General features: G+C 37.9%; 1 protein-coding gene across 1 annotated transcript in view; it reads left to right on the top strand.

Moving 5' to 3' along the window:
* The window catches only part of KIF18A (kinesin family member 18A), an 89,285-nt gene that overhangs the window by 38,658 nt on the left and 22,981 nt on the right, over nucleotides 1–27,646 (top strand). The window contains exons 11-13 of the mRNA XM_036763901.1: nucleotides 510–674; nucleotides 7,282–7,403; nucleotides 9,291–9,526. Of these exons, the coding sequence (XP_036619796.1) occupies nucleotides 510–674; nucleotides 7,282–7,403; nucleotides 9,291–9,526 (523 nt within the window). The remainder of the gene's footprint in view (nucleotides 1–509; nucleotides 675–7,281; nucleotides 7,404–9,290; nucleotides 9,527–27,646) is intronic.

Below are 27,646 nucleotides of genomic sequence, written 5' to 3'. Positions count from 1 at the left end.
CATAGAGAACATTTATTTATCAGATATGGGAGGGTGGGGAAGGAGGGGAGGGGGGTGGTATTAGTTGATTCAGGGTAGGATTTATATTTGTCTCAGTATCATATGAGGTGATATAAGTACCACAGAGAGAACCTGAAAGATGCTTTCATTTTTCAACCTATGAAATGTATTTTAGTAGAAATAATTTCAATCTTTAATTTAGCCATCATATTTCTTAAAGCCATAAACTCCTTATGTGAAATTTTATAAAAGTGATTTAATTTCCTGTTTTCCTGCCAGCAATTGTAAAGATTTCAAGAGAAAAATAGCTCTAAATATGAAAGCATAACCTAACTTAATTGACTGTAAAAACATACCTACAAAGTATGTTACTTTACTAACCTCATATAGGTCAAAGAGCATTAAAATAGCCTTGGCTTTTTGATTCTAGAATACAAAGAAATCTTTCGTTTGATATAGAACTCAGCATCTTTGCGCCATAATTTCCTATTAAATATGTTGTGTTTCAGGCTACTTGCAAACGGGATCATAGGCTTGCAGTGCTTCAAACTCGTCGCTTTCACCTAGGGAAGAAAAGAGAAGAAGAAATAAAGCGATTTCATGAAAATACGAATTGGCTTCGTCAGGTTGAGAACGAGATGTGTCTCCTGAGCAAAAATGGCCCTGTTTCAAAGGTACAGAGTGTTTTTTACGTTCAAGTTCACTTCGTCAAAGCTGAGTTCTATGAATTGTTGCCATTTTTAAGCAAATATCTTTCACCCAATGATTTTCTCAAGCCTTGAACCTATTAAGTTCATGTGCCTTCAATACAGACTAGACCTTCTGGCTGAGTCATAATCCGATGCTTTGCCTTTTCTATAGTTCAAAAGATTGCAGTTATCTGTGTAATTCTTATTACACTTCAGTAATGAGAGCCTTATATAGGTTAATTCCTATATTAGACTGGGAGGGATCTATTCCAAACTTGATTTTAGGATTAATCATTTTGTTAATTTTAATCTAGCTCTAAATACTAATTTTTAAAGTAATAAAATATTTATTCTTGCTCTTTCTGGTTAATATATAAGAAATGTCTTTCAAAGTCTTTGGCTGCTTAGGATAGTAAAGTATAAATGTGAAGTTAGGAAAGTCCACTTGAAATGATCAAACAGATTATTTTGAGAATGGGTAGCCGTGTGTCAGTGTTAGAATTAGCAACTTCTGTTGCAGCTTTATTTCCCTTAGGTAACACTTTTTATGGAAGAACTTTTTTTAAATTTCAGGCTCCAAAGAATCATAGAATTAGAGCCGGTAGGGATATTAAGAGTTCATCTCATCTAACCCTCACATTTTACTAATTTGGAAATTAGGGCCCAAAGAGACTTAAATGATTTGCCCTATGTTACACAATATTTACACAGGTTAACAAGTTGTAGGCATCAGTCAGGACTCAGAACCAAGTCCTCTGACTCAATGTCCATTTATTTTTTCTCCACTATACCATTCTTTTCATCTTTCAGCATATCTTAGCAGTGAGAAGCACCAAAATTCTTCCTTATGTCTTTTTTGAAACCCTAGCCCTCTGGAATCCAACCTTCTGGACCTTCAGGTTTCCAGAACAGCTGTGGACCCAAGAGGAGCCAGGGAAGAAAGCAAAAAAGTCATCGAATACCTCGTCAAAAATAAACCTTGTGACCAGGGAAAATCAAGGCACCTAGTTATGGGCAGGCTGTGATTGAAGGGGAGTGGGCAGGAAAGAAGAGGAAGGGCAAGGAGGGTGGTACCAGAAGTAGCAGCAGCAATTAGAACAGCAGCTAGAGCAGGGAGGGAGCTGAGGAACCTTGGTTAGTAACAAGAATTGTCCTGCAACCCAGGGAGGAGGAGGGCAACCAAGGGCAGGGGTGGGGAGAGGGAGGGAGGGACAGACAGAGAGAAGGAGAGAGGGTGAGGGAGAGAAAGAGAAGGACAGATGAAGATGGGGGGAGGCAACCAGAGAATGAGGGAGAAAGAGACAAAGAGGAGAGAGGGAGAGAGAGAAAGCAAGGGGACAAAGAGAAAAATGAGAGAGACAGACAAAAAGAGGAGGGGGAAAAGAGAGAGAAGACGGGGGAAGACACAAAGAGGAGAGATACAGACGGAAGGAAAGTGGGAGAGGGGAGAGAAAGAGCTCGAGAAAGGCAGATTAAGTGGAAGGGGAGAGAACACCAAAACTATATGATTAGTAAATGTGCAAAGGACTGTGCCAGGTACCGCTGTTGCAAAGGGACACATTCCAGCAGCTGACATTATGGTAGCCTAGGTTCTACTTATAGGCTGTAATAAAAGGCAAAAATCAGACATAAAAAAGATTTTTTCCCCTTAAAAGAAAATGTCAAATATGCCCAATCTGAAAAGAGAAAGTATAGGGAAAAAATTGATGGATTCTTCTGATCTGAGCCTTCTACTCTCACAGTTTTGACACCCCAAAAAGGCAGCTATGGAAATTACCTTTTCAGGTTGAGTCCTCTGAGGCTGAGGGTACAACTATATGACATACCTGCCTAATTCAAAACACCTAGATTGTGTTCTAAATGAAGGGTTTTCTCTGAAAGTACCCAAACATATACCTGTATCTTTCCCTTTATGTTAGCAAATATAGTGATGATACAGAGTGACGGTGGCATTTTAACTAAAACATGGCATTGTAAGACCAAATGTTGTGGCCTACTAAGGTAGATAATTCGTTGGTCTTATTCAGTGCCTCTCTACTGAGCAAATTTATCATTCCAATGAAATTGTTTCTGTTTTGGTGATTCCTTCCTGCTATGGTTAGGTCCTGTGCTGTTGAAACAAATGTCTCTGCTTTTAAATAGAAACATCCACCATTCTTATAAACACACTTACAATTGTTACATGTGTTAATGATTTAAGTTTCTGTGAAGAAGTTCCTTTGCATCCTGGGCCATTTCCAGTTGTCCTGATCCATATCTGGCCACTGGACCCAGATGGCTCTGGAGGAGAGAGTGAGGCTGGTGACTTTGCACAGCCCTCCCTCACTTAAATCTTTTGAAGTTGTCTTGGATCCTTGCATTGCTAGGAAGAGCCAAATCTGTCAAAGTTAGTTGTCGCACAATGTGGCTGTTACAGTGTACAATGTTCTCCTGGTTCTGCCCACTTCACTCAGCATCAGTTCATATAAGTCTTTACAGGTTTTTCTGAAGTCTGCCTGCCTCTCATTTCTTATAGCACCATCGTATTCCATTGCATTCATATACCACAACTTGTTCAGCCATTCCCCAATTGATGGGCATCCTCTCAATTTTCAATTCTTGGACACCACAAAAAGAGCTGCTATAAATATTTTTGTACATGTGAGTCCTTTTCCTATTTTTATGATCTCTTTGGGGTACAGCCCTAGAAGTGGTATTGCTAGGTCAAAGGATATGCACATTTTTATAGCCCTTTGGGCATAGTTCCAAATTGCTCTACAGAATGGTTGGTTCAGTTCACAACTCCACCAGCAATGCATTAGTGTTCCAGTTTTCCCCCATCTTCTCCAGCATTTATGATTTTCTGTTTTGTTATGTTACCCAATCTGATAGGTGTGATGTGGTACTAAAGAGTTGTTTTGATTTGCATTTCCCTAATCAATAGTGATTTAGAACATTTTTTTCACATAATTATAGATAGCTTTAATTTATTCATCTGAAAACTGCCTGTTCATATCCTTTGACCATCGATCAATTGGGGAATAACTTGTATTCTTTTAAATTTGATTCAGTTTTCTACATTGGAATCATTCTTTAGTGTTTAAATAGTACCTTAGCAAAAAAATCAATTGCTAACTCCTACTGTTATAGTGGTCCGTAGACTACCCCTTGGCTTGATGAGGGCCATTATCCTAAATTGAGATTGTGGGTCGAGGGTGTGGAATGGAAGGGGACAAGAATAGAGGGAGGCTTGGTGACACAGTGGATAAAGTTCTGGGCCTGGAGTCAGGAACACCTGAGTTCAAATCCAGCCTTAGATACTTACTAGCTGTGGAACCCTAGGCAAGTCACTTAACTCTGTTTACCTCAGTCTCCTCTTCTGTAAAATGAGCTGGAGAAGGAAATGGCAAACCACCCCAGTATCTTTGCCAAGAAAACCCCACAGAGGATCATGGACATAAACCAATTAAAAGACTCATGGGGAGAGTGAGAGGATTGATATTCTCCCAGTTTCACAGTTAAATACCATTACCTACAAATGTGCTCATGTCTAACCTATCCTTAGAAAACTTCTTGGTCTTGCTATCCCAAAAAGCTGTCATCCCGTATCTCCCTTGGATTCCACACTGATACTCCTAGAAGAAGTCCTTTATTCTCCATGCCTTCTCTTCCTCTCGATTCATTCTCTTCCCAGCCTCTTAGAATCAGCCTTCCAGTCCCATCATTCTACTAAAACTGCTCTGTGAATTTACTAAGGATTTCTTAACTGCTAAATCTGAATAGACCTTTGTTGTCCATCTTCTACTCCATAAATCTTTCAGAATTTTCCCCTGGACCATCTTTCCTTTTCACTCTTCTGTCTGTCTTAGTGATCCCATCAATTCCCATCAGATCCCATCAGCCATCATCTCTCAGCCTTAATCTCACTCTAGATCCACATCACTGACTGACTGCTGGACATCTCTACCCCCATGTTTCAGCAGCTTCTTAAGTTCAAAGTGTTTGAAACAGAATTCATAATCTATCACTTTAAATTCACCCTACCTCCAAAATTTCACATTGTTATTGAGTGAACTGCCATGTCTAGCATGTGGATGGCAGCATCCTAGTCAAGCAGGTTGTTGATAGTCTCAGAGCCATCTTTGCATCTTCTTTCTCCTTTCGTCCCCATGCCACCACCGCAGTACCACCACCCTAATTCATTCAGTCATCAAGTCCTACTGTTCTGCCTCTATCAAAACTCCGTGAGCATCTCTCCACTCTCACAGGCTCTGACCTAGCTAAGGTGCATGTTACACCTTACCTGGAATATTACACTAGACTTCTGATAGATCTTCCTGCTTTGAGCCACCTTCTACACAGCTGCCGGAGGTGGAGCCAGGATGGTGGAGAGAAGCCAGGAGCTTCCTGAGCTTTCCCCAGTTTCCCTCAGAAACAAATAGATTTCCTCAGATACAGGCCTATTCATGTCACTACTCTCCTTTTTGAGATTTCAGTGCCTCTCTGTTGTCTCTAGAGTAAATTACAAATTCCTCAGGCTGGCATTTGAGGCCCTCCACAAACTGGCTCTAGCCAACCAGATTAATTAGTCAGATGGTACCATGGACAGAACACTGGACTTGGAATTAGGAAGACCTGAGTTCAAATGTAGCCTGAGACACTTGGTAGCTATGTGACCCTGAGCAAATCCTGTAACCTATGTCTTAGTTTCCTCATCTATAAAGTGAGGATAAAATTGTTGTGAGGATCAAATGAGATTATGTAAAGTGCTATATCAATGCTAGTAGTTCGTTATTATTTTTATTATTACTATTATTCATAGGCTTTACATTCGAGTCAGTCTGGAATGTTAGTTAGTCTTTAAACTGAGCATTTCATTTTCCCTCCCTTCTTCATGAGCAAACCATTGTCCATGCCTGTAACGTATTCCATCCTACCATGAAATTATGTTGCTTTTTGCCTTAAGTTACACAATAAAATCAACTCTGCTAGCTTCCTTATTTGCTTCTACAAAAGAGAACCTTCCTTAACTTTTGTATAAATTGAGGTTTCATTTGTAATGAGAATATCCATATTGATAAGGTTTAGTTACAGTCCTAACAGTTAAAACAATGTTGAGAGATCTAAAAGCAAATTCTTTGTACTCTCTGCCCCTTTCCTGCCATCCCACCCCTGAAGTAGACAGAACTGGGGAACATTTTGTATTTTTATTTGTTTTGTGGATTGTCATAGCCAAACAATTATTACCAAATGTCCAGTTTGCTTTTGAGCTTCTCTATACTTAGCTAGACCGATCTACAGATGGCAATCACAATAAACATTTTTAAAGGCCTACTTATGTAGAATTTAATATACTTGAATTTTCTTAAACAGAAGTTCATCACTATATATGATATCATAATTAATTATAATTAATTATGAGGTAGCACACAGTTCTGCAGAATCATTCATTATCATTTCTTTGAGTACTTCCTTTACTGACACAAATCACAGTACCTCCACACCCCAAGAAATGGTTTTCATGAATTCCTTGGGCCAAAAATATCTGTCATCACCTTGATGGTGAGGAACGCTTATCATAAACTGTAATCTTGTCCTTGGACAACAAATGCTTTAGGTCTCTCCAGTCCAGTAGACCTTTCCCAGGCCTGTATTCCACTGGCATGGCCTTTGAGGACCCAGATTATCCCATAAACACCATAGTTGTAACCATCATAATGTTGTTTTATTTTCTTGAAATTGTGAATTTTTTGTGGGAGAATTCTAATTATTTGGGTAAGTTATTGATTGTATTTTCCTAGTGGCATAGGGGAATAGTCAGGGTAATATTTGTAACTAGAAGTTACAAACTAGGATGTTCATCCTGACTTTATATATCAAATAGGATTTTTACACTATTCATTTTTTAACTCTTTGCTATGTCATTTTTATATTATCTTAACCTATTTTTTTTTCCTTTTGAAAAATTGCAGCAGAACTTTACTCCCTTTTGGTTTGGAAAGGAAATGTCAATTGTGCTCCTCCTAAAAGTTTTCTAAACAAAACAAAGCAAAATTAGAATAAAAATAACACAGAAACTACCAAACTGTTTTCTTTGTACATCTAAGAATAAAGCTATAGCAGAGAACAAGAAGCAGTATCTGAGGACATTGGGTTCCCTGGGTCTGGTGCCAGTAGTATAGTAGGAGCACTTGGGCCTACAGTTATAAGGACAGGGCCACCCTCTCCCCTGGCAAGGGGATAAATCAGGAAGCAAGCAGAAGAAGTCTGTGTGTGTGTGTACAAAATGTGTGATCAGAAAGGCTGATCACTAGCAAGAACATGAAATAACAAGCAAGTGGAAGGCCCACCTACTTCATTGCTACTTACAAATTAGGCAGACACCTAAAGGAAGACCACCTGTGAGTTGGGTCATTCTTGATGGAGGAATGATTTCATGGGATGGATAGTTTGCATAACAATCAACTAACAATACATTTACTAATGCTAATTAAAAGATTCTTGCTGAAACTGTTTTATTTGGTTAACAAAGCTTTTAAATGATTATCTTATAAAATTTGACGTTGAGTTCTTTGTACACTTTCATTCCATGTTTGACCCTCCTTTTTTCAAGGAGCTCAGTAAAGATATCCACGACTACCATTTGAAGCTTGAGATAAAAGATTTAAAAACACAAATCAGACATGTGATGAATCTTGCCTCTCTCCAAGAGCAGCAACATAAACAGACAGAAAAGTAAGTCGGTGTAGTTTTATTCTATGAAACTCCTACTGCGTTGTTTAATGCTCTCATCTGATTCCTAGCTTACAGAGCGTGAGAGTTGGAAGGCATTTTGATAGTCATCCCCATCAACCCCCTCACTTTGGAGAGGAGGAGGCTGAAGCCCAGAGAGGTACAATTATTTGACCCAGGGCACACAGCTGGTTAGTGCCCAAGCCAACACTGCCTGCGTTTGCTGTGGATATTCTAATTAAATGAAAAGCTTGTCTTCAAGTAGCAAATTCAGAACCGTCTGCCGTTAGAAAATCCATTAGAAATTAATATCATAACATTTTGAAAGAGCATATTTTTCCTCTCTAACTTTACTTAGAATTATGAAACTCATTATTCCAAAAGGAACTTGACATAGTAACTTAGTGATTACCGCTCAGAACATCCTTGGTTTATTTTTCTTTTTTAACCCCTCTCCAGCTCTGCTGTGAGATTGCCTCCTCCATTTTTCTCCTTCTGCTGGCTCAGGAGCAATTTATTTATCTGGCCACTTGCATATAACATTGCAATTTTCATTAGCAGTTTTGCTTTTTTAAGAGCATTTCCCATTCTGTTCAAAAGAATGGCTCTTTAAAGCCACATCTTCCTCTACTTCCCTGGATGTTCCGCTGTTGCTTTTCCCTCAGAGTTGTTTTCATCTCTAAGATCCGCAGGTTATTAGTTGCCTCCTCAAACCCTTGGTACTGTCTCTCCTGGATTGCCCTCCCTCCTCTGGTGAAGCAGTCATGATGCTCCATGAATCCTACCTTCATCTTCCCCAAAACCTCAGCTGAGCCCCACAGTAGGTAGTGATCTGCCCCAGTAAACTCCTTTGCAGTTATTGGTTATACAAAGTCATTCAGCTCCTGACATGTCATCACTGAATTGTTTTTCCCATATTTAACTTTCATATTTTTGTCTTGCTTCCCCAACAAGAGCCTAAATTGCTTAAAGGGTAGTGGCCACCTCTAAAACTCTTTTATATCCCTACAACACTTGGCACAATTCTAGCACATACTAGCTACGCAATGCATCTTTCTTGATTTGATTTAATTTTGAAAATATTTACATGTAATTTTTGTTTCTCTCTGTTTTTCCATTTTTACTATATAGAAAATACTACACTAAAATATTGTATATCAATTTTAAAATACATTTTAAAAAAATAATTTGAATCAACAAACTAAACATAAGATTTTTTTTAATTTTCCAAGACAGTAATATTACCTTAGTAAGAAACGAGTTCAAGGCATGAGAATTATTCTTATCCCTTATATAGTCCTTAAATGTTCAATTCCATTCAACTCATCTATATAAAGGAATGTGTAATTCAGTCCTTTCAAATTTCCTATATCTAAGGGTCTGAGTATCTTCATTTGTCATGAAATGTCAAATGAAATCATTTGAATCCACTTGTTAATTTTAAGAACATTAATAATGTTTAACATGTACATAAGGTTTTATCATTTATAAATCCTTCCACATCTGCTATCTCATTTAACCCTGTGAGATGGGCAATACAAGTGTCATTGTTACCTCTCTGTTATCAATGGGGAAAAGATAACCCAGAGAGGTAAAAATTCTTAGCCAAAGTTACACAGCCTTTTGGGAATAGGAGCAAATTTTACAACCTTGTAAAACCCCTCACTATTTTACATACCCGTTATCCTGATTCATTATGTTATTATCTTGCCTTAGTAATGAAAATGCTGAATTATTTGATTGCCTTTTAATTTGTTCCAAAATAAAATATCATAGTGGTTTTCTGTTTTAACAAGTCTCCCTCATACTTTGGGAGAAATCGGTGATGACTGTGATTGACCTGTTTCTTAGGATTTAATTATAAGGTGTATTTTCCCTTACTTCCTGTAGCCTGCTGAACGCTTTGCTCCCAGTCCTAAGAAAGCAGCACGGAGCATTAAAAGAAGCTGGGCTAGCAAGTTCTCATTTTGAATCTGACTTTAAGGAAATTGAACATTTAGTGGAGAGAAAGAAAACGGTCGTTTGGGCAGACCAAACTCTGCAAGACCCAAGGCAAGCTGACCTGCCGGAGATCACAGCTCTAATGGCCTTTCCAGAGCTAGAACCAATCCCGTCCATCCCAAGCTGTGAGTAGACTTGGTTTTTCTACTAAGAATATCATCATTGTTGATGTTTAACTTTGCCTATATGTTGTTAAATTTTAATGGACTAGAATGGTTCCATAAAGGCTTAAAGGGGAAAAATATCTTCAGACCATTTTATGTGTTCATATGGGTTTCTCTGACTTCTCAAACAGTGTGTGTACCAAAGAGAATTCAGCCCTTTCTCGATGACTCAAATTCATCATTAAGAATTCTTCCAATTTCACTGTAATCCACTGATGGCCCCAGCACCCTGCCAGAAAGAAGGATCATGCTACTTCCCCTCTATCAGTGGCCCTGTGCTGTTGTCCTTGGGGAAATTCTTGTGTCAGCTACTAATCATCTTTTAATTGTTTTCTCCTTGTTGTCACTTCAGTTTGGTTTGGTTTGTGTTAATTTTCCAGGCCTAGCATAAGGTCCTCGAAAACAGGCATTGTCTTATTCCTTGTTTTGTAATACCAAGGTCTAACAGTTTCTAGCACATAGGAATTGCTTAATTCATGATGATTGATTATGGATACCTTTGTTTTTCTATTACTGCTGAGCCATCCTTTGTAAAAGAGTAGGGAGGAAGGGATAAAAAACATTTATGTAAAACTAGCCCACCTGTTAACTGTTTTTGACAGTATCTGCAATATTTCATATGCATAGACCTCTTAACTCTTCTCAAGGGAGAAGGTTTTTTTTTTTCTTTCCATTTATATTGTAATAATTGTGTATGTTATTTCTCTAATGGCTTATTTTCCTCTGAATCAGTGCAAATTAATCTTCCCATACTTCTCAGAATTCATATTTGCAGTTTGTTATGTTGTAGTAATATCCCATTTGGTAAATTCATGTACCAAAATGTCTTTCACTGTTCTCCAATTAATGAACAGTTCTTTTTCTTCTTCTTTGCTACCTCAAAATGGGCTGCTGTGAATATTTTGATGCAGATATGAATTTTCTTTCTATCTCTGACCTCCTTGAACATGTGCCTAGCAGGAAGATCTCTAGGTTAATAGGTGTGAACATTGTCACAATTTTTAAGCATAATTCAGACTGGGTTCACCAGCCATGCACTTAGTAGGTCCATATATCCACGGTCCTTCCATCACTGGTTATTCTCCTCTTGTGTTTTCTTTTCCAATCTGGGCAGGAGATAAAACTTCCTAAGTTGTTCTGATTTGCATTTCTCTTGTTTTTAGTAACTCAGGGTAATCTTTCATATAGTTGTTAAACAATCTGCAGTTCTTTTGAGAGCTCCTGGAATACCTATCCATTGGGTAATGGCTTTTAGTCTTATAGTTATATTAATTCCATTCATAGAATGACTATAAAGTCATTATCAGATAATTTATCTAAAAATTATTCTCAATTGATATTTTCCTTTTTTACAGTAGCTGATTCCATTAGTACAAACCTTTTCAATTTTATACAAATGAAATTACCTGTCTTGTATTTTGTGATTCCTGTCGCTTCTTGTAGCTATTATTGTGTCTGCTTCTCATAGGATCCTTCTCTGCTGACATTCTGCTGTGTTGCTTTTCTCTAGACTGGTAATAAAATAATGAAATTTCTTCAAATTGTGTTTGAAATAAAAGTAGACCATGAGTAAGAATATGTGGACCTTTCCTTATGAGTAAGGTGGCCAAGCTTTAGTGTCTGAGCTTTGCGGCATCCCTTGCTTCTGCTCATCAGCCTTTGAGAGGGAAGGTACTTCTAGCTTTGGAGAGATTTTGCAACTGATCATCTGTCAGATAGGTGAGGGCTTCTATGTGTGTATATTCTTATTTGCTTCTCTTGACTGTAACATCATGGAAGGTCATAGAATATCATTCCACCATATTATTGAAAGTCATTCTGAAAAAAAAAAGTCACTTTGTAAGAGTGCACTGGGTTTCAAGTCAAAGCATGAGTTTACATCCAAGTATTGCTACTGACTATTTAGAGCAAATCACCTAACATCCCTGGGCCTTAATTTCCTTATTTGTGAATTGATATACAAATGTATGAGATGACTTCTTGGATCTCTTCCAACTCTAAAGATTTTTGTCATTCTGATCTTTTTTTGTAAGGAGTGTATCTAAAGAACAGATCAGAGTGAACAAAACACTTTTTTTTTCTTTAGCCCTATATTCTGACTATGAGATAGTATGGCATAAATGTTCATGATCCCTTACAGTAATAGACTGCCGGCCTCAGGGCCTGACACCTGCTGGCTGTTTGACCCTGAACAGGTCTCTTGACTTCTCAGTACCCTAGGTGATTCTCTTTAAAGAGGTTAGAGAGAGTGCTGTCCTGCCCTGTTAAAGGAGTTGCCTCATCCTGTAAGTTCTCTATAATAGGGAAATCACAGGTCTAAACCCTGTCCCTATTCCTGTCTAACTTAACTATCAGTCATAATTATTTAAATCGATAGTAATTGTTTTCCTACTCTTTAAAAAAAATAAAAATTTCAGTTGAATATCGTAACATCACTCAAGATGTTCTAAGTCATCTATGGGAACCCTCTTTCTTATTTTATTATTTTTTTTAAAGGAAGCCCAGAGATTTTGTGACTTCCCTAAAATCCTGAAGATGGGACACTGTTTCAAATGTATTTTGTTCTAGGACAGAGTACAGAAGAACTATCCTTTTTTGGCTATTTGCAAAGCTTCTTTTAATATCACTGAAGATCATATTAGCTTATGCTGCTACTACATGGCACTTCAAACTCATGTTTGCAATTCACTAAAACTCCCATCCTTTTTACATAAATTAACACCAAATCTTTCCCATATTATACTTGTGCAATCGATTTTTTTAACCCCTGTAAGAAGACTTTACATTTATCCCTGTTGTATTGTTATGTATTATTGCTCATTACATTATCCCCTGTAAATTAAATTTATTCATCAACAAGTATTTCCTGATTCTCTACCAGGAGTATATCTCTCCACCATTTCTTTTTAGATTTTCAGAACCTGTTTGACTCCTTTTAACCTAGTTTATTACCAAAGTTCCTGATGTCAACAATAGAATTCTCCGTTATTGATCTAAACAGTAGCCAGATAGCCATACTTTTCCTTGGGGATGGATTTGTGAGTAGCTTTTAACACAGTCATAACATGTAGAATAAACATTTATTTTTAAATTTAACAAGCCTATAAAACTTTGAATCAATAATGCAAATATATCTGCGTATGTTTACATATATACTTACATAAATGTGTGTGTGCATTTAAAGTCACTTAGATTGCAATTTATCATTACTCCATGTTGACAAGACATTCTCTGGCTTTCTGGATGAGATACAATTTAGTGGTTTCTAAAAGGAGCCACCAAAGTCCCACAATATACTTATTGACCTTTTCTTCTATTTTAGGCATTCTGAAACTATCTGGCAAAATCATTTTTAACCAATGAATAATATATGTTCACTATTGAGCAAATCTAGCTGCTGCCAGTTCTTATTTCGACTATGAGAGTAATCATTCATTTGTAAGGCTTAGCCTATACCTATACCCTTGGGTTCAGTGCATCTCTGACAGGGTTATTCAGGTTGATTTTTAATAGCTTTTTCAAGGAGCAAAATCATTAACAGGATTTGTTATTCACAATATTTGGATTATTTCACTATTTTGAAAGTAGCATGAATATTCACATCTCTGAGAAGTATTTCCTTTGCCTTTTCTTCCACTTGACCCAAACTTCTTAATCAGATATTATTTCTTTATACACACTTCAGGTTACCTAAGTGTTATAGATGGCTTGATATAGAGGGAAGGGCCCTGGATTCAGAGTCAGTGACTTACCTTCTGCCAATTCTTCCTGGTTCTGGGACCTTGCTTCAGGAAGTTCCTAAATTCTCCCTGCCTCTCTTTCTTTATCTGTAAAATAGGCATGTAAAGACCTTTATTAGTCTTCAAGTACCATTGAATGCCATTCATCTCCAGGATCACATTCCTTACTCCAAATGGTGAACCTTGGAACCACCCCACTCCCTGCCCCCCAACCATCTCATAGTAGAACTACAATTATTCTGCAGCACATTTCTAGTTGTGGTATTGATTATGATCATGTGCAGGAGGAGCTCGTGACCCTTTTTGTTCCTTGGATTCCTTTGGCACTCTGGTGTCACTTCTGGACTGTTCCCAGAAAATAATAAAATCACTTGCATGGGACTACAAAGGAAACCAATCCTACTGAAATACCGTTATCAAAATAACTTTATTTTAAAAGATTGCAGAGCCCAAGGCAAGAACCTCTACTAAGGGGTAAAAGCATTTTCAGGCTATGTTTGCCTCCACCTCAACAGTCAGTTCCTAAGTGTCCTGTGTCCTCTTTCCACATGTCTCACGTCCATCCCCAGGCTGGGCCCTTTCCCTCTCAGCCAGGCCATGGCAGAGGGCTTCTGGCTGATTTCCTTCATCAACTCTCTCCTACCTCCATCTTCCCGAGCTCACGGAGTGAGGGTTTGACCATGTCACTTTCTAGCTCAGTAAACTACCACAGTTCCCTATTAACATGGAGATCAAAGTCAAATTCTCTGCTTGGTCCTTAAAGCCTTTCACAGCTACATACCTTTCCAGCCTTAATGTGTATAAACTACTTTTGTGTCCTCCCATATATCTAAACTAGTTTCCATCTGCCGTCTCTGAACATTGGTACAAGCCATCAGCCATCTGTGCTTGAAATGCATTCCTTTCTTGCCCCACCTCTTAGGTGTCCCTTCCTGTGTTAGGCCTTTCCTTCTAGCCCTAATTGCTAATCCCCTCCTCTCCCCTCCTTCCCCCCACCATCTTGTAATTATTTTCTATCTACCTTCGTGTACCCACTGCCTCCCGTGATGGAGTGTGGGCTCCTTGAGGGCCAGGGCTGTTTCACTTTTCTGTTTGTGCCCCAGCACAGAGTTCAGCACCAGACATGGAACGGGCTTAATAAAAACGCCGATTTACTGATTGATTTCCGTTTCAGTAGGGTGTGGTGTGATGTTGCTTTAAATGATATTCTGGATTGCAAATTCTTAATCTGAGATCTGTGAACTGTTTTGTGTTACTGTTATATTTTGATAGCTAGATTTCTCTATGATTGATTTCCTTCAAAATCTTATTTTTTTATATATTTAAAAAAATTCTGAGGCATCCACAGATTTTACCAGGCTACAATGAGTCCATGACACCAAAAATAAGTTTTTAGAACCCCCGTTCTAGATAATTTCTCAAGCTAAGTGAAAATGAATTTTTTAAAAGCCTTTTAAAATCTCTGATCCCTTTCCTTATTCCCATAAGCTCCTTGAGGGTAGGGACTGTATTTATTTTTTCTTCTGTATACCTCAGTCACCTAGCACAGGCCTTGCACATTGTTCATTAAATTGTATTTTATTTCCAACTTAATTAGATGGTGGACCGAAGGAAAGTAGGTGCATTTTGCTGTGATGATTAGCAGATACCTGGTATTTTACTCACAGAAGTCCTGGAAGACTTGTTCTTCATCATTGCTTTTTTCTGTATTTCCTAATTCTTTGTTCCTCACGTAGTACAGTACTTAATAAATGTTTAAGTGAATGAATTTTCTTCATAAGAACCTATATTGCAAAATAATTGTCAGTCCTTTGCTTGTAGATTGATTATCGTCGAGTTTTCTAAACCAGGCTGGATACCTAGTGTCTTCCACATTCTGGTTCCAAACTTCCTTCTTTGAAAAAAAAATTACTTTAGTTATGCCTTTTATGTTTATGTCACGGCCATTTTTCTACTATCCCTCTCCTAATCAGACCCTCCCTTATGAAAAAGAAAACAGCTACGTAAAAGCACATATGTTAATATGTATATATTATTCAGTTTTGGTGGTCCCTTGCCTCTGCTATAAGGAGGGAAGATATGTTTCGTTATCTCTTCTCCAAGATATTCATTGGTTTTTCGGTTACTTAGACTTTAGTTACAAAGCAGTTTTTGAGCACCTTTTGGTGGTCTTTCAGTTGACATTATTTTAGTTATTGTATATGTTCTTCTCTTGATGCCATTTATTTTTCTCTTCATCTGTTCATACAAATCTTCTCCTGTTTCTCTAACTTCCTCTTACTTTTCTCTTCTTACTGTACATCCATCCTATCTTTCCAGCTTTATATTGTATTGTTCCTCTTTATGTACTCTAGGTTCTAGCCAGCCAAACTGGATTGTGAGCTCTTCTCCAAATGGCAGGGATAGTTTCGTTTTTGTCCTGTATCCCCCGTCCATAGCATAGGGTCTTGCATATGGTATGTATTTAAGAGTGTTGAATTGCTAGTGAGTGATGGAAAAGCAACCTAACCCCAGGGCTTTTAGTTATACTAACCCACTATATGTCTCTATAGCAGAATAATATTTTGGCCAATTTGGGTAGTATATTCATTATTTGTAAGAATTGCTTCATTTCTTTGGAAATAGGTTTATAAGTTAAAATATTTTACATTAAATTTTTTCTTTGAATTGCCTCCATATTCAGAGACGCGAGAGTAATTGATATCTCTTAAGCGAGTTGACTTAATACACTCCTTTCCTGTTACATTCCCTTGACTCTTTATTAACAGTGTTCGTTGTACATATAATTCACATAGGAATGACTAAATTTTAACTGTTTAAGTTATTTCCAAAAACATTTAAACACAATGTTTTAAATCCCCCAAAACAAACTTCTGGAACATTCCCAAGAGGGAATACTTATATATGAAATATTTCTTAAGTCTTCAAGGCAATGTTCTTACAATTTGGAATTACTATGAAAAAGAATTTGGGGCCAAAACAAACTTATTTTGCTATATTGTCAACAAGTATAGTCGATGCAGTCATGTTGTGTGTGAAATATGGATTTTTAAATAAGGAATAATGACCACTATGTAACAGGTGGTCAGTATATTTTCAATCTTGGTGTAAAACCCTATTTCTTCTTTAACATCTTGAATAGATTATGCAGTATGGGAAAAAATGCATAAAAGGTATGAGGGAATCTCTATAAATCTATGAAAATCATTTTACCAAATATCTTAGGCAGGGCAAGACTATACATTTTTCCAAAATGTCTTTATAATAAAGAATCAATTCCCCTTTCCTAAATCACCATACTTATACCCAAACGTATCGTACACATGCACGCGCGCGCGCACACACACACACACACACATCCCACATGCCACCAGCTTAAAGACTTTAGGAAACAATCCATGTTTTGTCATATTCCATTGACTTGACTTTGTTCATGTTTTTTTTTTTAATGATTGATGCCCTGAGAACTAACGCCTACAAAAATTGATATAATTATTATAACGTTTGCTTGAATAGAAGTCATTTTAAATTTTGATTATATTTGTTCTGGAATAACTGCTTTCGTTTATCTTTCTTACCAAACCATTTCCATTTATATGGTTAAACCAAAGTCTTTTGAGTAATTTAATTCTCATTTAGGAGGCTCTGCAGTGTACTGGGACTTAATGAAATCAGCAAGGTGTATCATTCACAAAGAGTGGCATCTCAACCACTTGATCATAGATAGGGAATACCACCCTCTTTCCACCTTCCTTTGGGATGTGCTCCATGCCATGTTGTTAGGTCTTTCACTACACTTCTGATGCAAATGTGCTTTTCCTTCCATTGCTACTAAGAGGCAGTGTCCTGCCAATGGATCCAGAAGCCCGTTGGCCCAGGTATGAAGTATAGCTATGTACACCGGCCATTGGCTGGTCCATGGGGACGTATGTCTTAGACAGACACTGCCCAGCGGCAGTTGGTGAAGCTAGAACTGAACAAGAAGAGAGCTACCTAGACGGCATTTGGGAAATTGCATAATTCATTTAACAAATAAGAATTTTTCATTGAAAAAAGACTATATTTTAATATCACTTTTCCTCTGGTGAATATGTAGGACTTCATGTCTTGGAATATAGCTGCCTCTGAAGAATTAAGGTTGTACTTCACCCAGAGAGTAATGGACAGGGACATGTTGAGGGTAAATAGTCTAGACAGTGAAGAATTATCTGGGCAAAGCAGTGTAAGAGCAGACAATCTAGATCTGAAAGGATCTTCAGTGTCTTCTAGTCCAAATGTTTCATTTTATGGAAGAGGAAACTTAAGGTCCAGGTTGAGGAAATGAATTGTCCACCTCCTCAGGGCTGAAGGTAACTGGTCTTCTCTCCTGAGAAAAATAAGCAAGCCCTTCCTTCCACTGTCACCCAGCAGAGTCTGAAGGACTTTCAGAGTAATCTTTAAAATGGACCATACACTGAATTGAATTTTCTGTCTTCATATAAACAAGTGTTATGGCTTAGTAGGTACAGTACTAGAAAGCTTGAGTTCAAATCCTACTTCTGATGTTTAGTGTCTTTATGATCTTGGACAAGTTGCTTAATTTCTATGGTCATTAATTCATTGCCCTCTTTTTATCAGTAAGCCTACACCTGTTGGTGGAGAGAGTTCCCTGGACTGAAGAAATCACAGCTCCTGTACATGTTTGGTATACAAAAGAATAGGGAGGAAGGGAGGGAGAAAACAAGAGAAGAAAGGAAAAAAGGGAGGGATGGAGGAAGGAGGGAGTTATAAATATTTGCTAAGTATATGATAGAAATGTAAAGGATAGCATCACAAAAACTCAGGAAAAGGAGATGAATTGGTCATACAACAAGAGGTGAGGATGACCTGTGACCAGATTGTATGCCCCTTTGGGAGCCACACCACATCAAACAATGTAAAGGGTCCCACAGAATGAGAAAGCATAGGTGACTTATCCTTAGCATCAGACAGTTACCCAACATAATGAGGTTGTAGATCACTTGAAGTACCAAGCCATTAAAATCACAGAGAGAGATATTTAGTAATGTCATAGCTAAGCTGAGTTATTTATGCTATTCCTAAACATTTAAAAGAGAACTCCTGAAACACTGTGTAAATTAATCTACATCATTCCTGCCCAAAATATCCTGTGGAAAGAATGCTGATGTTCTATACAATATGAGTTAGGGTTCCATAAGAATATCTATTAATCATAGTTTCCTTTTAGATAGGCTAAATTTCTTCTATTTTGCTCTGAAATGTCCTTAACATCCCTCTTTTTCCTGAGTTATTATTCCAGATTTTCTGGAATAATGTTTATGGACTCCCTCCTGGAAAGACTGATAAGAATATAGAATATGTCTTGGCATACCGCATTCATGCTTTTACAGGATTACAGTGCATACTACAATAGTACTGAATTGACTGCTTTCATTGAAACTGTTAGCCTTTAGCCTTGTTAGAGGATTTCCAGAAACGCTTCAGTTGATTGATACAGCCTTTGACCTTGACCAACTAAACATTATTAATATAGTATATATAATATATATTACAATGTATTAATATATTATTAACCACAAACTGATTATATTATTAAAATAGCATTATTTTCAGTGATATATCCAAGAGTTTTTTTTTGTCTTTAAACTTGACAATAAGGTGCACTTTTAATATGGTCTCATATTCAAATACTCAAATGTGATAGAATTTGAATGGGAGGAGGTAATTACATAGATACTTTTTTGAGTATATCTTTCTGACCAGGGAAGGAACATTCACTTTCATTCTCTTTGGGTGTTAGGGATTTTGGAAGAGAAGGGATTATGGATTTCCGTGTGTTCGTTTGGAAAGAGTTCCAGTTTGATCCCATGGCTCTATTTCGCAAAACGTTAGAGATAGAAAAGAAATTAGAGATGATCTCTTTCTGTCTCTCATTTTACATAAGAAGAAACTGATGCCTAGAGAAAAATGACTTCGCCAAGGTTTCCTAGTTAATGAATAACAGACTTAGACTTGAACCTGCATCTTCTGATTCCAGTTGAGCACCTTTAGGACTTAAAATGTCTGAATCAAGATGATGATCAGTATTTTTTTTCTGTATTTTTAATTACTAATACTGATCTCCCATCGCCATCTTCCTTTTTACTATATACCCCATTTCAAAGGTCTTAATAATAAAACACAGTGATGTAGTTGACAGAACTAGTGTCCTAAGTTACAGACTTGAATATAAGGTACAAATATAAGTTCTTTTTCCCCTAAAGCTCCCTACAAGCTGGGGCTATTTAAGGTATGGTCGGTATATATATCTAGGACAGATCTCACAAGTGTACAACATTTGGTGCCTAGAATTGAACAGGAGGAAGAGAGCAGGCTGAATTTTCTTTAGGAGCTGCAGAGTTCCTTTAATAATCCCACGCTTCTCCCAGAAACAAAAGCCCATCTTTTTAATTTCATCATCCTAGCAATGGTCATGTTTGGCTAGAAGACATGGAACAGTCACCAACAAATTAAAAAGAAATGACACACAGAGGTTAGTTGAGAGATGTGTAGTGGATGTGATCAGGCTGCGAGAAATGAGATTTTATCAAGGAAGTTTTATCCAGGAAGGGAAAACTGATGAGACTTATTGTGACTGTGAGATATGTCAGGTGGGCAGGCCAAGTCCTCCACTAACAATGTCAGAAGTAAGTGAGGAAGGCCTCCAATATGTTTGGTGGACATCCCGCGTTGGACTCTTGGAAGGACGTGCACGAGTCACACAGGATGAGAATCCATGAGTGGGCTGCATTCTGCTTTTGTTGGAGAGGACATGTAAATCAGTGAGCTCACAGAGCTATTTGAGTTAAAATGAAAGGTAACCTTGTTTCATAGCTGCAGAATTATCCATAGAGGTGGGCCTTCTGTGCTTTTTCCATTTGTCCACACTTGTTAAATTTTACTAAGAAAATTATACTTTTAGCCTTAAATTCATCAAATAGAACTTTTGGTCCCTATTTACATTAGCCAACATTTAACCTGTTTATGCAGTTCAAAAAGTGTTTACTAAACACCCACTATATGTAGGTGTGTCAACAACCCGGCTGGCAGCCTCTGTGGGGGTATAAGATTCACCCACAGCCAGCACCCAGAAAGCTGCCAACAGCACAGGTTCTTTCAATCTGCTTAATTAAGGAAAGCAAGGTGAAGGGGTTGACAAGCTTACTTTTAATTCAAATATCATTCAGCTCATTCAGGGGAAAAAAAAAACCAGCACCCTGAACTTCAAAACAAAATGCAAACAAATTACAGACATTAACAGACTTTGTCTGATTCAAGTTCCAACAGATAGTTACCAGAGTTCAACAAGGTTTCAACATCCGGGTTTACAAGCTGGAGGGCTCCTTAACTACAGCTGCCCAGAGTCTCCTCATCAACACCACCTCCAGAGCCCCGCACAAATGGCTCTGTCCTCCCTTCTTATAGGGCTTTAGACATCATCAGACATCATCTGAATCACCAGAGCTCAGGCTCTGGTGATTGGTTCTTGAGTTGGCCCCTCCCCTTAGGACCCTGGGAGGTTCACATCCACATGGATTACGTTAACACCTAATGGGGTTTGGGCCTGGGGCTTAGCACCTAGTAAAGCTCACTGAGATAAATTGAGTCCCTCAAAGAAAACAAAGACAATTCTGGTTACAGTAGGGCTTTGTGAAAAACTGCTTGTAATACGAAAGCAAAAATTTCCTTGCCTTTAAGGAACTTAGAGACTTCTTATTATTGTTCAGTCCTGTCAGTCTCTTTGAGACTCTGTGGATCATATTGTCTTCTTGGCAAGGAGTGGTTTGCCATTTCCTTCTCCAGTGGATTAAGGCAAACAGGGTTAAGTGACTTGCCCACAGTCACACGGCTAGTAAATGTCTGAGGTCACATTTGAACTCAGGTCTCCCTGACTCCAGGCCCAGAGCTCTGTCCACTGAGCCATCAGCTGCCCCTAATTTTTAAGCCTACACACTGGGTATCCCCAGGCAACCTTCCATTCAAGTACTAACCAGGCTTGACCCTGCTTAGCTTCCAAGATAGACAAGATCATGAGATGAGATCAGGCATGTTCAGGCTGGCATGGCTATAAGACTATAGACTGCAGGGCTATAAACCAGGTAGACATTTAAGTAAGGGCATCCAGACTAGACCTGTGACTTCATGGGAATAAGGAACTCCAGGTGGAGAAATTCTACCAAGGTTGGTTGGTGCCTTCTCTACAACGTGTAGTTGTAGAGGCTCAGTGCTTTGCCCAAAGTCTTACGGCCAGTATGTTTCCAAAATGGGACTTGAACCTAGGTCTTCCAGGCTCCAAGGATGGGTCTCTTATGCACTGTGCCACACCGTGTCACACAAATACAAGATAATTTGAGGAAAACAGGAAAGGCGATCTATAGGAGTTGATGCCTGAACTGAACCTCAATGAAAATCAAGGATTCCAAGAGATAAGGAAGGAGTAGATTCCGGGAGCAAGGGACAGCCCACGAAAAAGCAAAGGGATGTAAGGTGCAATCCATGTTTCTGGCAACAGTGGGTCAGCTAGCTAGTTTGACTGGAATGCTAAGTACATGGCAGGGGCAAGGGAGGGTAGAGAGGGTGGCAGATAAAGTATTTGTGTGAATAGGGTGGTTCTTAGCACAGTCATTTCCTATCTTCATTGAGCTTAGTAGGACAATTGAGACAGAATTAGAGGTACTATTTGCTATTTCCCACAGAGCCAGGTATCAAAAGGCTGTCTGATTTATTGCTGAAAGCGATAAATTAATTTATATGACTAAGACAGTGTGTTAATACATGGGGAAATATTCAGGGTTCTCTTTACAGTGTTTACATATGACTGATGGCTTCTGCGCTAGCATGAGTACAACTAATGATCATAGTAATATGTCTAGAAGTTATTATGAGAGTGATATCAAATTGCTTAAGAAAATTTTACCTTAGACTTTAGAGCATAAGTTAGCAAGCTGTAGCCTACGGTCCAAATTTGACCCATCGCTTTTTTTTTTTTTTGGTGGCTCATCCCACAAGCTAAGAATGTTTTTGTATCCTTTAATAGAGATTTAATATATCTTAAGAATAATGCCATTTTAAGCATGAGGGCCACAGTTTGCCAACCCTTGCCTTGGAGTTACATAGGTAGCAGTGCATTGGGAAAGTATACAGGGTCTGCAGCCAAAGGACCTGGCTCCTACTTGTATGACCTCAGACAGATCCCTCAGCTTAACCTCTCTGCCTCTCAGTTTTCTCATCTGCCGAAGTGGGGGAAGGAATTGGATTGGAATGGATGACCTCTGATTTCTCTTCAGTGGTCCTCACTGAATGTTAAAATAATTAAAATTCATTCAGTTGTATTGCATTATATCATTATATATTATATGTTATATCATTTGCATTGTGAATTCCATGAGTCAGAATACTGTTAGGAATCCATTTATGATTAGTACAGTAACTGTATCAATCATTTTTAGCCTTGAAATGTTTATTCAGATGCATATATTAATACATGGTTTTACTTCAGGAGAACTTTGCCGACTAATTTTAATTTAGCAAAATTTCCTGAAATATCTCCTCATGCTCATATTAACAGTCAAGCAAGAAGAAAAAAAATCCCTGCCATCATTCTTTCCCAAACCTCAATTAGCTTTAATCCCATTCATCAATGTCTCCCTGTCATGGATCCTACTTCGCAGACTCTGTGACTCATGTTTGTTAAATACTCCATTCTGCTTTCCATGGTAATTTCCAGCTCTGTAAATCTCTTCAAGTTTCTAAGTGTCATTTTTTGATAAATTAGTTCCTCTGGGTAAAGACATTCAGGACAGTTGATATGGCATACCACAAAATGACCTCAAAAGGCCTGCCTGGTTTTCATTGTCATTTTTTCTTTAAACAGAGGAAGATTTTTAACTTACTCATGAATACGTTGTATAATGCATTCACTTAAAAGAACCATCTGTAGAAATCTTTTTTTTTTTCTAAAGCTCAAAAATAAACATTAATACCCCTCATCTTAGAAAGCATACTGACCCAGTATTTTTTTAAAAATCAATGAGTAATTGTGTTTTGATAATAAGCTATACTTTTAAAAAGTGAATAATTTTCTTTAATTCAGTTTAGTCTCAGTCATTTTGTTCTAATGCTGCAATATAACATAAAAAAATAGGTGTAGTTTTCTTTGAGTACATAGAATCTAATTCAAATGAATTTTTCCGTTTTTGTTAGGCTCTTTCTCAGGCTATCAGAGAGAATCTCTTTTTAAAACTCAAGCACATAGTTTCTTCCAAAAGATAAATGTCCTGCTTCTGGTTCTACAGCTAGCATATTTTCTGTGTGCTAAAAATCAAGGAATGACTAGACAGAACTGTTAGTTAGGTCCTCAACAATAGAAACTGTCTTATTAATCTTTGTATTTTTTTCTAAACCAACCCCCCTCCTACACCACCACCTCTGACCTAGCACAATGCTGTGGACATGACCTAGGCATCCATGTGACTTAGAGCTGGAAAGGAAACTCATTTTACAAATAAGCAAAACTGAGGCCCAGAGCACGCCTTATCCGAGGTCACCCAAGTAAGAAATTTGTGGAGCTGGGAGTGAACTCCAAATCCAGAACCCTTTCACACTATACTGTGCACCTTTCAAGGCAGTAGGTGCTTTAGGAATCGCCTTTTGAATTAATGGCCTCAATATTTGCATCCCCCATGCTTAGTACAGTACCCGGCACATAGCAGGAACTCAGTATATGTTGTTCATTTATTTCTTCATTGATTTGTCTGCAGTGGTTCCTGAATGGGGAAGGTGAGGAAGGGTAGATGTTGTTTCCTCCTTTTCCAATTTCCTCAGTCAATGCTAAAAATATTTTTGCATAATTCATATCTCTGTGAAAGAATTTTTAATGTACCTACTCAGATTAATTCCAATTAGGTCCATATTGACTACCTGAGAACAAGAGCCACCATCTCTGGATGTTGCCTTGGTCCCAGGAAGGTTATGACACTTAAGTGGCCAGACCTTTCCTGGGGGTTGTTACTAAACAGAATACTCCTTATTTAAGAAGCTTACATTTCTAACCAGCAAATACAAAGTATGTGCCTGCTCTCAAGGAGCTCACATCTCATGCAGGTGACAACATGCAAACAGTTACATACAAACAGGCTATATCTAGGATAAATTGAAGCTATTCAGAGAAGTCACTAGCATCAAGGGCAATCAGAAAAGGCTTCCTGTAGAAGATGAGGTTTTAGCTGGGACTTACAAGAAGCTAGGGAGGTCACTAGTCAAAGAGGGAGGAAGGAGAGCATTCCACCAGTGGGGAGCAACCAGAGAGAATGCCCGGAGCCAAGAGGTGAGTGTCTGGTTTGTACATCAGCCAGGAGGCCACGGTCACTGGATCCAAGAATACTTGAATCAGGCATAAAGTATGAAAAGACTGGAAAGGTAGGAGGGAGCCAGGCTGGGAAGGACTTTGAATACCAAACAGAGAATTTTGTGTTTAATCCTGGAGATATTAGAGAGCCACTGAAGTTTATAATTGCATGACCCTGGGCAAGTCCCTTGACATCTTTCAGTCCCAGTTTCCTTATCTCTAAAATGGGGTTAACATTAGCACCTACCTCACAAGGTTATTGTTAGATTCAAATTAGATAATATATTTAATGTGCTGTGCAAAACCTAACGTACTCTGTAGGTGCTAGTTATTATTAGCTATTATTCTATGAAATGATGTTCCTTATTGCTTTGAAATGCAAGACAAAAGCAACTCTGCTGACTCTTTTATTGACTTCTGCCTGGAGAACTTGGGGGCCATTTTCCATTTGGCTGTAATGTTATATTTTTTTTTAAATTTCATTCATTGTAAGAATACCAATATGGATGTAGTGTGGTCTTTCCTCTAGTATGTCATCTTGTTCATAGTTGGACAAAGATCCCCGATCAATGGGCATCTACTTTGTTTCTAATTTTTTGCTCTCACAAAACTTGCTTCTGTTTCCCCCTTAATGCTAGTGCCCTCCCCCCCCCCTCTCTCTCTCTATCTCTATCTCTATCTATCTATCTAACTATACACACACACACACACAGATATAGATCTTGTTTGTACATAGTTATTTGCATGTGGGTCTCCCCCACTAGACTCTGAGCACCTTCCTTGAAAGCAGGGACTGTTATTTGCCATTCTTTGTTTCTCTGGTGCTTAGCACTGTGCCTGGTACATAACAGGCCCATAATAAATTCTTGTTGACTAATTTTGTTTGTGTGGAAGCTTTTCGTTGTCCTGTAATCAGTTACCCATTTTATCTTCTGTAATTGCCTCTATCCTTTGTTTAGTTAAGAATACATATCCTGGGGCAGCTAGGTGGTGCAGTGAGTAGAGCACCAGCCCTGGAGTCAGGAGGCCCTGAGTTCAGATCTGGCCTCAGACACTTGAGACACTAGCTGTGTGACCTTGGGCAAGTCACTTAACCCCAATTGCCCTGCCTTCTCCCTTCCCCCCCAAAAAATAAAAATAAATAGAAGGGGATCAACATGAGTTTAAAAAAAAAAAAAAGAATACGTATCCTAACTGTAGTTGTGAGAGGTATATAATCTGCTTCTCTTCTAAATTCCTTTGTATGGTGTAATCTTTGATACTAAGGTCCAATAGCCATTTAAAACTTATATATAGAATGTAATGTAACATGTTGGTCTGTGCCCGATTTTGTCCTGAAAGCTTTTTTCCCGTTTTCACGTAGGTGGCTCTTTCTTAGGTAATGTATTTTTCCAGTTTGTCAAACAGTGGATCCCTGAGCTCTGTTGTTTTTTACTTTCCCTTATCTAGTCTGTTCCATTGATCTACCTGTATTTTAATCAATTCTAAATGGTTTTGATGATTGCTGCTTTATAATCCAGTTTGAGGTCTGGAGATGCTGTTCCCTCTTCATCCTTTCCTCTTTTCATTATTTCCCTTGATATTCTAGATCTTTTATCTTTTCAAATGAATTTTGTTATTATTTTATTGAGCTATCCCTTTGACGGGTTGACTAGTAAAGCATTAAAAATGTAAAATAACTTTTATTGGCTTGGCCCAGTCATAAGCCCAGAATAGAAATTCTCTTGTCTTTTGAAGTTTATTCTTTAGCCTGCCACTTTGCTGAAACTATTGATTATCTGAATTAGGGTTTGTTTTTGTTTCATTTTGTTTTTACTGATTCCCTAGGATTTTCTAAGTAAACAAACCATTAAGTCATGAGCAACTAGGGATCATTTTAGCTTATCTTTATGCCTTCACTTTCTCCTACCTTGTAACTTAGCATTTTTCCAGAACTTTTCCAAATGATAGTGAAGAGAGTGGGCATCTTTTCTTTACTCCTATATTTAATTGGGAAAATTTCTAGTTTATCACCATTGAATATGGTGCTTGCTTTTGGTTTTAAATAGATAGTTTTTATGATGTTAAAAATAAGTCCCTCTATGCCTGTACTATAGGGTTTTTTAGCACAGATTGCATAATTGAGTATAAGTGAATGTTGTACTTTGTCAAAGGCTTTTCCTATGCCTATTGAGATAATCATGTGGATTTAGATGTTTTGGTTTTTAATATGATTGTGTTTATTGTTTTCCTGATGTTGAACCATCCTTGCATCCGCAGTATAATTCTAACTTGATCGTAATGAATGATTTCTTGAATAAGTTGCATTAGCCTGACAGTATTTTTTAGATTTATAATGATATTGGTATATAATTTTCTATCTGTGCCTTGTCTTTCCTAGTTTAGGTATTGGGACTCTATTTTTCTCATGTAGGCTGTTTTCTCAATTTCAGAGAATAATTTACATAGTAATAATATTAATTGTTCCTTTAAAGTTTCAGAGATTCCCTCTAAATACATCAGGACCAAGAGTTTGGAGTTTTTTGGGGGGGAAGGGGGTGCCTTTTGTAGTTCCTTTACATCTAGTTCTTTTTCTAAAAAATGTCATCTTAGCAAGAAAAACTATATGATACTTAATTCTGTGTTGTGAATCTTATTTTGACAGGACAGTTTTTCCCCCAATTTTTGTTTATGGTAATGACATTCTTTTGTCCTAGACAATTAAAGAAATGTTACTATGCTTGCATCATATGTAATATTGCATAATTTCAACTAATTATTCTGGAAATATTTCCTTTCTGTCTGCTTCATGGTTTCAGTGTGCACATTTACAGTTTATTTTGCAAGGGGATGCAATATTTAAAAGTCTTTTAGGACGTTTCAGAATCTTGGAGATCTCACCAAAATGTTTTTGTCAGACTTTCTAAAGCCTCTCTGAGGGCACTGTAGAACCACCAGTGTCTTACAGGAAGCCTA

Source organism: Trichosurus vulpecula, chromosome 6 (assembly GCF_011100635.1).
Source record: "Trichosurus vulpecula isolate mTriVul1 chromosome 6, mTriVul1.pri, whole genome shotgun sequence".
Taxonomy (NCBI): domain Eukaryota; kingdom Metazoa; phylum Chordata; class Mammalia; order Diprotodontia; family Phalangeridae; genus Trichosurus; species Trichosurus vulpecula.
Note: the sequence above shows the minus strand (reverse complement) of the source record. Positions and strands in the feature narration are given on the sequence as shown.